This window comes from Melospiza melodia, chromosome 1 (genome assembly GCF_035770615.1).
Source record: "Melospiza melodia melodia isolate bMelMel2 chromosome 1, bMelMel2.pri, whole genome shotgun sequence".
In the NCBI taxonomy this organism is placed as follows: domain Eukaryota; kingdom Metazoa; phylum Chordata; class Aves; order Passeriformes; family Passerellidae; genus Melospiza; species Melospiza melodia.
Window position 1 is genome coordinate 148,791,476 of NC_086194.1, and position 17,526 is coordinate 148,809,001.

Genomic DNA, 17,526 nt, shown 5'->3' on the forward strand with positions numbered 1-17,526 from the left:
AAATAACAGCAACTTCAATGGCCCAAAACCTCCTGCAGAGGTGTCAGCAATAGGAAATCTTTGGGCATACAGAATGCTCACTGCAGTTAGGACATCTACAGAGTAGCACATGTATAACAAATTCACCTGAACAGGGTGCAAAATGTGATAATTCTTATAGATTTCCTGAGTAGACCTGTATTTTCAGTAGAGCTAAAAAAGATATTTCTGTAACTCATAGCTTATACTTCTCTTCTGCAAATCCTCAAACTCTCATAACCCAATTTGCTGAGCTCAACAAGTCCTCAAAGAATTTGTTTGGTATGTGGGCAGGGAAGTATTACTCAAATAAAGCATTTGATTCTGACATTGTAGGAAACAGCTGCAATAATTTCAAAACCATATTTAAAAATTTAGCTTTAGGAAAGTTAAAAAGCAAGAGATTTTGAACATGTAAAGAAATCCAAGACTACAAGAAAATGAAAAGTGGATTTTTCAATGGTGTTAAACAAGTGTTAATCACCAGCTTGGGTAAAAATTCTGCCAAAAATGCAGACAGCATGCATGCAGGCAGAAAAACATAAAAACACAAACACACACATAAAGAGATTTTGCTCATATTTATGTCTATATCCAAGAAAAATAGTGTAGGCAATTACTTAAGCTGAAATCAGTAGATTAAAAATCAGAATAGGCCCCTTTGTGTCTACCACTTATGTCTCATTTCAAGTCAGGCTGACTTGGTTTTAGATGTGTTTAGACTTCAAGTAGAAACACACAGTTTCTGCCTCTTAGCTGTATGAGATGATGGGGGATAATTTGAAAACCTAGTATCTCACTAATGCAAAAGGCTATCATATAGGCTACATCCATTAGAGGAAATGGTAAGTAAAAACATAAATAAGATATTATGAAGTCAAGAGAATTTTAACTTAAAAAAAGAACAAAGACAACAGAAGGGAAAGCAGAACAAAAGAGAATTAGGATTTCTGAAAGAACGGGAGATGAACATGGACCTGCCAGAAAGTATTGGATAACTGATCTTCAGTGTCAAAGGGGAATTGTGAACATTATGGGCAAAACAGAAAACTTCCACTTTCATTTCAATTGAATTACATCATCTGGAAACCTACCCATTCACAGAAACAAAAGGGCTGGAAAACAGGTTTCATTCCCATTTACATCTATCTCTCTGCTTCCTTTCTCTTAAGGAAGATTATCCTGCAGAGTACTAAATGAATTATTACATGTTATCCAAAAGTACCAGGTTGTTGGAAGAAATTTCCTGGTCTAATTTTCTCAAGATAAATACTTATCAGAGATCTCCCAAGATCAGGAGTTGATACCTTTCACTTTAAAATTGTATGTCTGTCAGTTTATTCTTGGTGATTTAGAAGTGGAAAGGAAGCTACTCTGGGCAGCAAGGGAGGCTTCCCAGAATCCTAGTTCTACAGAAACAAAAGGGTTGAAAACATCCACTGTCATATGAATGCTAAGGTAATGTCGAACTATCACATACTATAAAATATGGCACCTGTAAATAGCTCTAGGAAATGACAATGTGGAGAGATATTTTTATTTCCTTAGATTGAACTGTACTGAATTTTGACGAAAAATGAGATATAAATAGGTAGAAGTAAGATACAATTGTGAAATCATATAAGAATATTAAATAATATAGTAATAATAAACCATAAGTAACACAGAATTATATATAAATTAGGCACATCACTATAATGTAAAAAAAAAAAACTTAATTGGCATTACATAATTTTGTAAGACCTAACCAATTCATTTTTGAAAGTCTGGAGATTATTTCCAGTATTGGTACAAGATGAATACCAGTTTAATTTATTTAACTGCATAGTTGAACAAGAGTTTACCTTTGTGGGGGAGGGACACTGGGAGACCACGATCTAGTCCGTCCTATACTATCTCCACGGTGAGGGGACCCTGATCGAGAACAATGATTAGATGACATTACTTGCTCAGGCACTGACAGTGTTGAACTTTGAAGATCTCTCCCGTTATGTCGGTAATCTAAAAAGAAATGTAAATATTCAGTGAATCTGAAGTTGCACTTTCCCACTTCCTGCCGTATCTGTAGTAATGAGTTTCTCCGTAAAAGATGGGATTTGATCAAGAATGTTATAGTGTGTTCTTGGGTTTTATAATAAAACATACATATGTAAGTTGACTCCTGTTGTTATGCTTTTTTAAAGTACAATTACAGTTCCTATAGTTATACTGCAAAAGTATAGAAATTAATACCATGCACAAAACTGGAGACTTACCATTTATGGTTAATACAATGTATTAATAATAAAACAAATGAAACTGATTTTTCCTTAGAATAAAAAACCTAATTGTTGCATTTTTAATTAAAATTATATTTCAAATGTTTTGTAAAATGTTTTTCAAATAGAAATGTCCATAATTAAAAATTAATCCATAATTTAGTTTAAAAATTTGGGATAGGAAGCCACTATGGAGTTAAATAGTGAGATTGAGTTCAAGAAAGATTTGTATTTCAGAAATATTTAAGGTAACAATGACTCAACAACATCAGATTTCACTCACAATTCTGAATTAAAAAACACATTTTCTTCACAAATAGCTAGCGCCCTGGACTAATCTTGAATAAGCCTAACAGAAGGCATAAATGGTCTAAGCAAAAGCCTCCAAGTTTCACTGTCCTAAAAGGCTACCACATGGACATTTAACACAGGCTTTTAATGAAAATCTTTTTTAAAAGCTGTATGTGTTAAAAATGATGGTCTTCATGTAATTGAAAAAGTTGAATTCACTGTCCCATGGTGCAATACTCTCTGTGAAAAAAAAAAAAAAACAAAACTACATCTACAGCAATTTCAAGTAAGTTTCCCCAAATTTTGTGATGATGAAATTAAAACATAATGATAAGAAATTGAAGATACGCAATTGTTAACCTGATTATAACATTTAACAAGAATAGGTCTTCAGAGAGTTCCTGGTGGCTATGACAACTGATAGAACTGATTTCTTTTTTCCAAAGACAGTAACCAAAAAAAGAATACTTAGAGAGATCCACCTGGCATTGGAAAAATTCTGGCTCATGCAACTGTTAAACTTTTCCCATGAGAATCTTCCAAGAGTAGAATAATCTTCTGCTCATGATTTTCTTATTTTTCTTCCTGGAAAATGTTCATTAGAACTTAAACAAAACCTTATTAATTCATTCCACTTGATGGTTCCAAGTATGTTCAATACTTTCAACTGAGTACTCATATTTACTATATGGCCTTACAACCAAGGATATATATAAACAATTCTAATTCGTAAACAACTTCTTCCTTCTATGTTTAGTATAAATGGATTTGTGTGTATCTGGCATGTGTACTAAAGGGGAAAAAAAAGCACATCACTCTTACATTCCACTAATATAATGATGCTGAGGATGACATAGTCTCTCCTCATTACACCACAGTCAAATCATGTTATGTGTACCTTCAGCTACGTCAATACTGCAATACCAACTTTTATCTTATATACAAAGTAAATTTATTATTATGAGCACTGAAAAAATATATAGGGGCCAGTGGAACATAATTCTGAGATCATCAGAGGCAAGATGGGAAATTTTATGTGTGTTTGAAATGCTGTTATTCACTCACTAGTAAAGTGTAGGAGATAATTTAACTTTTTGCAAGTCAGTCTGGAAATCAATACACTCTGCAACTCTGCAATTCTTTAAGTAAAAGAGCTGAAGTAACAGTAGTGAAGAGCCCACCCTGCAGCAGACTCCTGGCAGGACCTGTGGAGAGAGAAGCCCCCGCTGGAGCAGGTTTGCTGCAGGACTTGTGAGCCAGCCTGGAGCAGCGTGAGGGGCTGCGCCCGATGGGAGGGATCCTGCTGGAGCAGCTTGTGGAGAACTGCAGCCCATGGGATGAACGGACACTGGGGGGTTCATGAGGGATTGTCTCCCATGAGAGGAACCTCCCTCTGGAGCTGAGGAACGGAGTGAAGGGAGGAAGGAGCAGCAGAGACAACGTGTGATGAAGGAGCTGCAACCCCCATTCCCATCTCCCTGTGCAGCTGACAGGGAGGAGGTCGGGAACCAGGGGTGAAGCTGAGACCGGAGAGAAGGAAGGGATGGGGGAAAGGCTGTGAAGTTTCAGGGGCTTATTTTCTCATTCTGCTACTCTGATTTTATTTGCCATAAAATAATATCTCTGAGTTGTCTGTTTTGCCCACAACCAGAACAAGGAGTGATCTCTTCCTGGCCCTATCTCCACCCACAAGTCTTGTTTTATATTTCCTCTCCCGTTTCCAGCTCGTGAGGGCAGTGATGGAGCAGTTTTGGCAGCCACTTGGAACCTAGCCAGAGTCAATCCACCACACATAAATGAGCAGCAAGTTATTATAAACTTCTAGATATTGAAATAAAAAAAAACATTTACGGTACAAGAACAGAAAGAAATATTGTCTTATTATCCTAATAATGCATATCTATTGACAGAAAAGATAGACACAGTGTATCTAGATAGACTATCTCTATCTTTTCTGTCAATAGATCTCCTTGCATACCCAAGTAGAATTTGTTGAATTTGGAGATGGAAAGCAATGTAGAGTAGTAACATGAAGAAATGGGCAAATCCTTTGAAAAAATCAGTAGTTTATATAATATTTGGTATGTACAGACATCAAAGTATGAGTGGAAGGAGCAATACTGTAAGATTTTCTAGGTGAATAAACATAATGAAGGGCAAGGTAATCCATTAACAAAACACAAACAAAAACCGCCTTTAAAATTCTAAAAAATGCTTTAAAAGTCTAAAAAATTCCTAGAAGTGAGAACAAGTAAATCAAAATTATTGAACTTATTACATATGCACACAGAAACAAATTAATTACTCTGGAACAAAAAGCCTCTTCCAGCTCTAATTTGTTATTGTAGTTGACCAAATGAGCAGTATTGTTGCAATAAATCAAAATATATAACTTTGTAATTAATTGTCAAGTCTAATCCTGATCAAATATGTGCTTTGCATTAATTTTGAGGTAGTCATGCAGTACTTTCTGGTAACTAACACTGGTACTGCTTCCTTATAACAATAACAAAGGCAGAAACAACCAGCATTCCTAGCAATTTTGCTAAATCTTGATAAACTTTTGCTACATTTTTTGAAGAAAACTTGAGGTCTTTTGCTGTGATCAAAAAAATAGATTAATGTTGTCTAATAATATTGTTACCAAAAAAATTGACATTTATAATCCATTTACCTAAAACAAAAATAATTATATTTACAAACTCCTCTTTTTCCAACAGGCCACACATTGAAAAGCAACTGTTTAAGTAAGACAACCCACTAACATGGGTTAATGAGGTAATTTCAAAGTTATCCTTCAGTTTTGTAGAGTTAATGTAGCTCTGATTTAACTGCCTGTACTGTAGGTAATTTACCTTCCAATTTCAAAAACTATTGCACATCCTGAAAATAAGGTTAGAGAAGTTAAGTAAAAAACATTTTCTTGTGAAAAGAAATTATAGACAGAAAAGACAGGTCATAAGGGCAGCTTGACCAATGAGTTGCTATTGAGCAAAGCAGATATTTATAGCAGTAGTAAAAATAGGATAAACATTATCCTGCTTGCAGCTATAAATATTGAGCCATTACCATAGAATCAAAGGCTCTGTAACTATGGCAAGCCTCTTAAATCAACACAGAGAGTACACAGAACCTGATAATCAGTGTAGACATAATCAGTGGTAAACAACTGTGAGCTGCAGACACCTAAAAGACAGACACATGACAAGGATAACTGCAATGCCACCACCTTCTTCTGTCATGGGAAGGTTTCTTTAAAAACTGATACATATGAAAAGAGGGATTTTACAAAGCACACTAAACACAGCTTCTTCAGACCTGAAGTTTTAGTTTTATCTGATTTAAGAGAGACTACTAATATGTTTGACTTAAAATATTAATCCACACAGTATGTACTGTGCTAATATTATGCTATGCAGGTTACATATTCAGTAAATACTGACGATTGAATTGTTATTAAATTATGAATCTTTCAGGTCCAAAATTGCAAAAAACACAAACTTCCAAATATTACGTTCATATCAACAGCCCTAAAATAGGCCTAAAAAGAATTAACTGAAGTGTACTAATGAAGATTTTAATTTAAATGCCTTGCTGCTTGATTTACTTGAAAGAAACTCTTAGCATGAAAATTGTTCTAGAAAGGCAGTACTAGAATGGCTGCTCATCACAGGCAATGTAATTGACTTGCTTCTGACACTGATGTTAAGTGGCATTTTCTCCACTTTAACATCTGTATTTGATTGAAGCATCAAGCTTTCAGATATTTAACTTTTTAATACTCACAGTGGTTGGGCTTTGAACAAGCACTAATTAAAAACAATTATATAATCAAATTGCCAGAAATGCTTAACATACCAACATTTCACATATAGGCACTTTAGAGAGAGTTCAGTTCTTTCATACAAATGTGCTTAGCTTCTGGGCTGACTTGCACATCTAAATGAAGATTTTAGATGTTCTCAAAAAAAAGTGCTGACAGTCACTGATCAAATAAATTGAATTATTGATATCTGAATGCTTTATAAGTTGAAGATATGTTATGGATTGCTTTGGGGAATTTTTCTGTATTAAATATTATTCTGAAAACATAGGAAGGAGGAATGTACAGTGAAAGGAATCAGTAAACATTACAGTAGGAATAACTGGTAACTTGCTGCATAGCAACTCAGTTCCTCACAGGTATATTTAGCTCTACAGCACTAATTGTATTTATGGGCCCATTACACTTAAGACAATTCTTTTCTTATGGAAAAGCATTCCCACACAGTCACTGGAGCTAGCTGAGTTTTCAGTGCTGTTCCTATACCCAGCATGACATGAAAAGCTCGCGAGGGGGAAATACCTAAACCACCACAGGCACTAAAAAGATGTTTCTTCCTAGTTGAGCATTCATCCATGTATATTTGCATCTGTCCAGTAAGTCCCTCAAATTAGCCTCCTCTTCACACTGTTGATTGGAATTTATCAGTCTTTCTTGCTATATTTCCTTTTTAGAAGTGCTCTTCTAAATTGCCACAATTGTAAATCATCCCAACCAGTGATCCCCTTATGTGAGAAGTATCCACAAAGAGCATGTCTAATAGGAATGCAATTTCATTGCAATTTTCATTGCCTTTTAATCTCTTTGTTACTTCACAGATATAGGACTATGGTAAAAATATAAACTAACACACCAAGTTCATATTTCCTTAACTTTCCTCAAAGAGAGTACTATTGATAATTAGTAATTATCTGAAAATAAAACTTGAATCAAGTTACGTACTTACAAACTGAAGTGATATAGCTTATATTTAAAAATAGTTTTGACTAGTTTTTACTAGTTTAAAGAAAAGCATTGAGAGAATTTGGATATTTGAGGAGAAAGATGATTTTTCAGCTGAGGAAATTATACTGAAGAATTTCTTTATTTTTTAAATAATAGAAGTACTACATTCAAAATTTAAATAAGATAATAAACATGAAAAATGGAAAGTATATATTAGGAAAGAAAACTAAAATGAAAGAAAAGCTTAAAGAATTATAATAATGTGTAAAGAACTTTAGGCAAAAAGTTATAAATAATATATAAATTATTTGTTTGGAAAAAGAAAAACGGTTAAAGATCCATTGATCAAGGCAGTCAGCATAAGGACTATTTAACATGGCTTGAATTTCAGTTTGGACAGGGATTTTTGTGACACACAGATTAACATTTTTAAATCAAGTGAGAGCCTAGAAAGAACAGATTTTAGAACAGGCCATTTGGTATCAACATACAGTAAAATAAAACTCTTGTCAGTGTTTAGGTCTGAAGTTACTGGGCTTTTGGGTCACAACAGGTTCCCATTTAGGGCTAGCTGGTAATCTGGTAATACAATGAAATCTGTATTTTAGTAGGGATAAAAGTAATCCACTCTATGTGCTAATGCTGTAAGATATCTTTCTATAAGCAGTGGTAAATTCTAGTCGAATTTAATCTGTAACCAAAGTGTGTTTTCTGCATCTGCTTTGAGAAGCAATCATCCACAGGATTCAGGCATAAAAATTCAGCCCACGTTATCAACAAATAGAGAAAAAGACATTTCCTCTGCAGCAAAGGCTGCAACATGACAGTGAAAGTATTCTTTTGAACAAAGAATTCCTCAGGTGTTTTGAGAGGTGAAACAAAAATTGATAATTTCTTTTCATTCTTCTTCAAACACAGAAATATTTTTGAAGGTTCAGTAATAACTGCTGTACTGATGGTATTCTGTCCTATTTTTTCATAATTTACATGGACCCAACTATCTGAATAAATATCTTCTTTGCATTCTTATTTCTTCCTGAAACATACAGCTATCTTCTGCATAATGACAAAAACTTATCGCTATAAATGTTTTTCTTCTCAAAGCCGGAGACTGCACTCTTTTACTCAGAAAAGCCTTTCTCTACAGAGGCTTGTAATGCAGTCTGTGCAGAATTCACTGCCTTACATTCTCCCATGATTCATTTGTCGCTTCTGTTGAAACATAGCTCAGATTGCAAGTGTTTCATAATACATAATCTGTTGTAATGCAGATGAGATATGGGTGTAGAACTGAATTTTAAACATTATTATCTTTAGTGTTACAAAAGCAATAGGTGAGAATTTTACGAATAAATGGTCTTGACAATACATGTCTCTGTTCATAAAGTCAGACTCAGTAGGCTGCTTGTATTCCCTAGGTTCAACAGACACTAGAAAATATCTGGGAAGAAAACTATTTAGAAATTATAGTCCATATTCCTTGAATTTGTTAACTGAAATGCATGCTTAACTTTGGACACCAGAAAGAAAAAAAAAAAAAAACAAAAAGCCAATCTGCCTTTCACTGAGTTGTATTTATTGTTTCAATATAAATGATGTTTTGTAAGCCTTTCTGGAATTAAAAAAAAATCAATATAAAAATGCTGTATAGCTTTTACCAAAAAGGACCCAAGAGCATTCCAAAGGGCAGGTGTAGATGCTGATGTAATCTCACACAGAACTGCTGGTGACAACTTTGAGGGCCCAGGTTTGTTGTTCAGGACAGCAAAAACAGATGCTTCAAACTGTTTGAAAGCTATGTATAACCAATCTAAAGACATAACCAGAACTGCTAATGCTGCTCATTCCACTTTCCTATGGTAAGATTAATGCTAGCAAAGATGAAATATTAATAGAGATTCTATTCTAGTGCTTTCCAAGATGAATGTACATAATATTTGAAGAGAGATATTTTAGAATCTAGTAAAAATTTGCTTTTTAAATGTGCAATATGCTATAACTCTTTGTGACAATTGGTGTTGGATAAAACGTGTAGCCAGAAAAAAAGACATTGAAGTTTTTCAATCTGTTTCTCACTATTTTTTAAAGGCCTTTCCTGTTGACGGAAAAAACAGACTGAAGCTTATTACATTTGTATAAGAAGGCTAAGATCCAATCCACAAGAAGTGATAGATTCGGGAAATAATTTTTCCAAAAGATCATAAAATGACAGAATAGTTTGAATTGGAAGGGAACTTTAAAGGACATCTAGTCAACCATTATGAATAAAAGTAAATTGAAGAGGAGCAAAGAGTTAATTTTTCTCCCTCTTAAAGGCTTCTGGAGTTTTGTTCACAGGTGTGATACTAGGAATTAATTTTATGGAAAGGATCACTGAGAGTACTTGAAAGATGTTGGCAAGCTTACTTCATGTAATGCACTATTTATATAGCAGACAGAAGAAGAGCAAAGTGTCATGTTAAATAAAACCTGAAAATACAAAATGAAAGAACTGGGGTAAGTAAGAAAGAAAGAAAACTAAGAGAGACAAATGGCGCATAACAGTGCATATATTCAAACCAAGATTGTGATGAGTTCACAAATGAAGAGAGGAACTTTAAACGATTGAGGGAATGATAATGAGAGTGGATGGTAAGACAAGACAAGACTAAACAAGAAGACTTACAAACATAGTGGCAGCGGCACAAAAAAAGTAAGGCACTAAATATTTCAAAACCTAAAACCCATCAAATTTCCTACCCACACAGCCCAGCTGAATTAAAATGCAAATAAGTTGTAGAATTGTTCAGCAAAAATTCAATAGCTTAAAGATCCTAAAAAACTAAAGGTATGTCAGAAACTCAGTTAAGGAAAGTAGGCTCATTCATAGAACTGTAAAGATCATAATTTTACAAGTTGTCAAAAGATAAGTTTATTGAATCAAAGTTGTAAATCTAGATGCTCCATAAGAATCCTGCTCATGTTCAAGCACCTGGTAAAAAAAATCTGCAAAACTTGGTACCTTTTTCCAGGACAGGAAAAACATTTCACTTTCAAAATGATGCTATACTGGGCACTCTAGAAATATATCCATTAAATCCAGTTATTTCCAACCTTTGTTTTTTAAGTCCTAAGTTAGATTGATACATTTTAATTTAGCTGACCCACAGCAATATGAAAGCTCTTATTTTTGGAAGGACAGGCAATTTGAATGTCTTAGTGACTACTAATTACAGACAGCAAGCTCATCAAAGATTGAAAGTACAGTAAAGGGGAACAAAGGGCTTCTGAGGATGGTTGCCTTTTTGGTTCCAGTACCTCATGCCACTCTGGCTACCTATCCTTCCTGTGTTCTGACTGCAATAAAGCAAACAGGGGAGTGGAAATATAAAAATGCTGTAAATTTTCCTTAGTAGTTTTCTAATTAAAGTAATAATCTGAAAAAATAGCCTGCTACTGTTTGAAGATAAATGTTTTAAGGAACATAGAAACTTTAGTGGTTTTTCAGGCCTAATATTCTTTCTTTTTTTAATCTGGTAAAACTCCTGGAATCTTAGCACAAATATGACTTGCCCTGTTTATATCACAAAGTCTGTAAAATTTTATCAGTTATTGAAAATAACTGCTTTTTAAATAAAATTTACATGCTGTTTATTATTAAAAAAATTAAAAGTTATCTCCTTATCCCAGCAAGTGCAAGATCCATAGCACGGAATAGTAACATACCAGGGTCAAAAATGAAGCACAGCCTATGAGCTAACCATGAAATAGCTGGAAATAAAAGCTGGAAATAAATGACTATGTAGACAAAACAGAAATGCATCTGAGTTTAGACAGGTAAGAGATTTTAAAGCAGGACCAGGCCAACTCATATAATTAGATAGTTCACTAAATGTCTGGATTGATCAATACTTGGCTTCACACCATCTCACAATATTCAGGATTGCCTACCTCGCCTCATTTATTCCCTCTTAGTTGAGAGGTGAGCTGTGCTCCTGTCATTCCCCTCTCCTGTGTCCCCTCCCTCAGCCTGAGCAGAAGGTCCTGCAGCCCATGAGCTGATGGTGGCTTGGGCTGAGCTGAGCGGATCACGCTCCCACAGCTGCTGTGTGGAGCAGACAGATTAAACTGCTCAGCCTTTCCCAAACCCCACTGTCTCACACTGGAGCTGGACCTCGCCCAAGAGAACCAGAAGCTGTCTAGCACAGAAAACCCTGTGTGTTAAAAATCTCAGAACAGCAGCAGGGCAGCAGAACATACACTGGGAGGAGTACTCCACTCTGTGCTGACAGGAGCACACTCAGTACTGGTTAGAGCAGCACAGCTGCCTCCTTTGGACTGGAAACTGGGAAAAATCTTCCTGAAAGAGTTGTCCAGCAATGGAACAGGCTGCCCAGGGAAGGGGTGGAGTGAACACTCCTGCAGGTATTTAAAAGACGTGTGGCTGTGGGACTCATGAGCAAGGTTTAGTAGTGGATTTTGCAGTTCTAGCAGTTGGACTTGATCCAACCTAAAAATGTCCATGATTCTTAAATAAATTATCTGTTGTATTCATCAAAAGTATATGGTTAGGATTTTATTGTTTTCAGCAATGATTATTTTTTATTTGGTATTATCTTTTCTCTTAGAAGGGGAGACATACTCTTTGACATGATCACTTTTTTCTCCAATGGGCTCCATTCCAATACTTAGTGAAGCAGATTATCTGCTATCTCCTGTCCTGCCTTAAAATGCTCCTGTTTCAGACCTTTAGCAGTGTTATTAGTCCATCATGAAGTTTTACAGGATATATCAACATATGTCTGTCAAAAAAGGAGAAATGAACATTTCTGGACATTTATTTAAAAAAATACCTTTATGCTATTTTTATCCTTATATAAAAGCAATAAGGACATTCACACACTGACTTTTTCCCCCCATTAGTAATTTTTGAGATTAGACATGCAGTATGCATAACATTTATTCTGTGTCTCTTAGAAAAATATATACTTAAGTTCCACTTATATTTCATCAGAAAAACATTGCAAAATTCATAACAAATTATAAATAAGAAATATTTCTACTGAACTTGGAGAAGTAAACTTAAACATTAGTACCTGAAACAACACCAATTCCATCATCACAGTCATAATCAGAGACTTCACTGTCACTGATTCTTTTGGATCCTGGAAAAAGAAAATATATGCGTCATCTTCCTTCCTGTAAGTTAAAACTGTCCTCTGTCAATAATACCTAAATTAATGTATGGATTCCATACTATACCATGAAGCATTAACATCAGCATATAAAGGTAATCATTCATGTTATAATAGTTGAACATATATGACTGCATCAATTATTTCCGCTAAATCTTGAAAGTAATATAAAATGAAATGCTGAAATACATCTCTACAACATTGCTTTTATGAAATATTTTTATACAGTTTATATTAATTCCATATACACCGATATTTGCATTCATTCTGTACTGAAACTAGCATCACACTGTTCATCTTCCAAGTTTTCATGTACAAGGCACCATCCCTCCCCAAAGTCTCTGAATAACAGAAAGATTATTAATAGCAATAATGTTAAATGCATGTAGTACTTTCTTCAAGTTCTTAATAAGGATTATCAAGAGAAAGGGCAGCTTCACACATATAGTGTGCCATGGAACATAATCAAACTATTAAATGTATACCTGCCAAAATATCTAGAGCTGAGTTGGCTAAAGCAGATTCCACTTCCACAATTAGAACCCAAATGTAGGTCACACAGGAAAAGTAAATATGTCAGGTTTTGTTCAGCCTAAATTTACTTCAGTCTTCTGTGGCATATTTAAACAGTATTTTATTGTTGATATCAGGGTTAAACACTGGCATGTGACTGATAATTATTCATTCACTTCTGTTAAAAGTGAAAAAATCCCTGCTCTTCAGCAAGATGGTGTGTCTATTTTAAGTTTCTGACCATCTAAAAATGGGTAATTGGAAGGGAGAAACTTTAATTGTCACCACACTTCCAATCACATGCAAGAATTTTTTTCCTGTCTCAGGACAATTTTCCTGAAAAATGTAGACACAAAAATATCAGCAAAAAACTTTGAGTAAACCTGAAGAAGTCCAAGACAAAGCAGCCTTAATGCTCTGAGTGACTGCCACAGAAGGATGTCTACACTCCTTTCCCAGCAAAAAACTGGGAGAACATGTACTTAGAGTGGTTTTGACAAAAATGAAGAATTTTCAATTTAAAGAAACTTTAGAAATTATTTGAATTATAAGAACTGCTGTCATTTTAGACTGTTGAACATCTGTTTACCTACCCACTAGAGGATAGTGGAAGGTTTTCTTCAGCAGAAAGAGTGTGCTTACAAGATCTGAGACTTGTCCTAAGCCATCCTGTATACAGTAATTAATCATCTTATTCTCTACAAATTCATGTAATTTCATTTTTAGTCACAGTATTCTCTTGGCCTCTGCAATATTCTATGTGAGTAAATTCTGTAGTTGGAGTATGCATTGTGTGAAATCAACTTCCCTATATTTTATATCCGTTATCTCAGACAATGCCCTCCAAGCTTTGGTATTCTGAGAAACATGAATCAGCATTCTGTGTTCTGCTATAGTTATCTCTTTGGTTTGCACTTTTTTTTAGCTGCAATATCATTCTTTGGTTCCTTTACACATGCCAGCCTTTCCAAATTTCTGATTGTTCCTGCTGTATTTGTTTGTACATTTTCTATTTCTTCTCTGCCTTTTATGAGAAGTCAGAAGTCACTGCAGCAATTGAGATGTGGGTGTATGAATTTGCAATCTGGCCTGCAGACTATTTCTTTGAGGATTTTTATTCTTTGAGGATAAAAATTTCTCAGTTTAAAACTTATTCAACTAAAACAAGATGTGTGATATGTGCTAATTATTAGAAAACAATTTAGCCTGCCAATACATTAAGTAATTTCAGTAAAGAAATTTTAATTGTCTTTATTTAATTGCACTAAAGGCTGATGTTTTCCTCACAAATAGGAAATTAAAGCTCAGGGAAAATCCTGCAATTCTTATATGGTAGCTCAATTTATTATAAAATTTTAGAAATAGCCATACTACAATGGGTAGGGGAGAAATATTTTTGAATTCAAGAAATAACAAGTCTTTCTCTAAAACAAATAAATTACAAGCAAGTGATGACAATTAGCACTCAGGAAAACTTAGATGATGAGAGCAGAAATGAAGGAAAAGGTTTCAACCTCCTCTGATTCTTTTCTTAATTACAGTATTAAAAGGCCCACTCTCTCTTTTTCCCCAAAGAAAGGATCCATTCCACTTGTGATGCTGTCCCTGTTGCCATTTTCAGGAGAAGCCTCTAATGGTGTAGTGATACATGTGCCAGTGAGCAAGAAGGATTATTCTCCATTCTTCTCAGCCACTGATTCAAATCCAGGTCCATTAAAAGAGGGCGATATTTGTGACCAAACACTAAGCAAGAGAGCCCTACTATCTGGCTGGGCTTTGGCTGGGACCTGGAAGGCAAAAGGCCCCAAAGAGAGTGCAAAGCAGTGGGATTCTCTCCTTTGGTAGCCCTGACACTGATGTTGCAGTGGGTCTGTGGCTGCTGTGCAGAAATGCCAAAAAAGTCACCCAGGCCCTGTCGAGAGGGGATTGTGGCATGGGAAGATGAGGGCAATTGAGTTTGCTGATGCTCATCACATGGCTGCTTGGAAAGGTTTCATCATGAAAGATGTAAAAAGGCTGAATCAACTATGATTTGAATAGATGTCATTTACTCATCAACTAATTCATTCTTATGAATGAATCTAATTAATTACAACTGAGGTTGCTTTTTATTTATGTTTATATTTACAGCTAAGTACATCTGCTTTAACATATTTTTAGAATATTATATTCTGTATTCAGGAGGAGATATTTGCATCTTTGAGGATGAAAATAGTCAGCTGTTGTCACAGTGGGCTCTACACTTCCCAGCTGTGTAGCTAAAATTATCTATTGTTGTAGTCACAGGATACATCTGGCACAAAAGAGAGATTAGGAAGCTTCAACAGAGCACAGGTATAAAAGACAGGGTTCTCTCTGTCCTCTCAAGCCACATCCACCTGTTCCAGAATCTCCTAATACTTCAGCTCCACATCATCTTCCAGGATCTAGAGATCTGAGCCTCAGGAAAGAGCCAGCGCAAGAGAAAGTGAACGGGCCAGGATTGAGACCTGCCCAAAGGATAGGAGGAGAAAAAGAATAAAGTAAAGGAAGAATCAGATTTCAGTGATTTCTCAAACTGTCCTTGCTGCTGAAAAGAGGAGAGTCTCTTGTAACACCTGACATCCTTAAAATATGAAACTTGATCTGTAAGATGAGATATGAAGCTTGTTCAGCTCAGATCATCCACTCTATCTCCTCAAGCTGCTACAAGCCAGCTCTAACTACTAACAGAATTAAACCAATTGAAAAAATAATCACGTTTAAGGAATATTTTTCATTTCCTTACAAATGTAAATTTAAATGATACTAAAGAAGTCAGAAGAAATTTAAAGCAGAATTAATGACTTGGTTTTATCTTTGGCAATCAATTTTTTCAGGAAGGGGGAAGGAAAGCGATGCTATGTCAATTAAATGTGTAATATCTAGAACTACTGCCTGGAATACATAATTTCTGCAAAGGAATCAGATTATACCTATTTAAATCATTTTCCATTAACTTCAGAAATGGAACAAACTAGAAAGTTCCCAGGTCAAAACCTTTTATTGAAGTAAGTATTTGAAATGTCAGTATAATTACTAGCAGAATAGTTTAATAGTTCTTGGAATTTTTGCAAGAGTGATTTCATCTGCTTTATATTAATTTTAGATGGTACTTTCCTTTTTAACCTATTGTCAATGTAAATGTGAAGATTTAGGCATGTGTCCCACCTTAGCCATGTCTTTTCAAAGTACTACTTCACTAAGTAATTTGGACCACTGATTACAAAAAAGAGAAAAAAAAATCATATCTTATCTGTGAAATGGGACATTGAAGCCTCTCACAAATTATTGTAAATTAATATTGTGAATAAAACTGTTATTTAGTTAATATCTTAAACTCTTTGACATATACATTATAAAATATGGTCCAAAAATCAAGAGCAAAGGGTTTAAGTCCATTCTTACATAAATTCAGAATTCAGTAAAAATCTTATATTCCAGGATACTGTCTACATTAAATGAATGCATTGGTGCCAATGGTTTGCCTGTAGTTAACTTTCTCTTTGATGCCATTCCACTACTATGTAGTTTATTTATAAAATTTTATTGGAGGTATTATTCACCTTTTGTCTGATAACTGGGCAGTGATAGATGGTGAAGACAAACTTTCAAATCCCTTCCACTCATATTAACAATTATTACAGTTATGGATTGAAGGCAAAATAGATCCCAAGCTACTGTAACCCTCAAATGCCTTAATTCAGCATAGCCCCCGGGAAATAAAAATGTATTTTTTTATTCCATTTAGCAAGTTTGGGTTTTACAGCCTTAAACTATCAATAAAACTTTTCAGGGGAGCGTTTATACTGGGGACAATGGAAAACCTTCCCAACCAGAACTTGCCAACGTTCAGCATCCTCCTGCCCTTCCACACTCCCCTGCTCCTTCCCTGCAGTGCTGCTCGGGCTGCCACCTCACCCAGCACGAGAGCTCTGTGAGAACACGTGCACAGCAGGACTGGAAGTTCACAGCACTTGCAGGGTTGGGAAAAAACCCTGTCACCTAAAAACCATTAGAACCATTATTTTTAATTTCAATTTAGCAAGTACTTTCTATTTAATTTTTTACTATTTGCATTTTTACTTTCTCTTACACAGAAAAGGAACTTATAATACAGTAGTTTCTTAGTATAAAAACATTTCCATTTTTCATCCTCGGGGATGAAGTAATAGGAAGTAAAGAAGTAATAAGAAGTAAAGAACAAAATGAGGTGTTTCATTCAATTTCATTAAGGAAACAGTTATTTATTTTTTGTAAACTTTTAATGGGATGCAGTGTTGATGGCCATGGAAAGCTTTAACAGCTTCTAAATAAAAAAGAATATGGGGAAAATTGAAAAAATGTTTACAGAATATTCTTTGGTTTTCCCAAAGCTGTTCATGTTTAAAAAGCATTCGGACCATGTATTTAATAACTTGCTTTAGATTTTGGTCAGGACTGAATGGTTGGGCTCTTGGACTAGATGATTGTGGTAGGTCCCTGC

At 34.9% G+C, this 17,526-nt stretch overlaps 1 protein-coding gene across 37 annotated transcripts in view; it reads right to left on the reverse strand.

Annotated features, from left to right (window-relative positions):
* RIMS2 (regulating synaptic membrane exocytosis 2) overlaps nucleotides 1–17,526 on the reverse strand; it is a 444,419-nt gene that overhangs the window by 158,450 nt on the left and 268,443 nt on the right. For all 37 annotated transcript variants that reach the window (XM_063171188.1, XM_063171404.1, XM_063171366.1 and 34 more), the window contains 2 exons: nucleotides 12,411–12,479; nucleotides 1,863–2,019 (listed from right to left, as the gene is read on the reverse strand). In XM_063171188.1, the coding sequence (XP_063027258.1) occupies nucleotides 1,863–2,019; nucleotides 12,411–12,479 (226 nt within the window). The remainder of the gene's footprint in view (nucleotides 1–1,862; nucleotides 2,020–12,410; nucleotides 12,480–17,526) is intronic.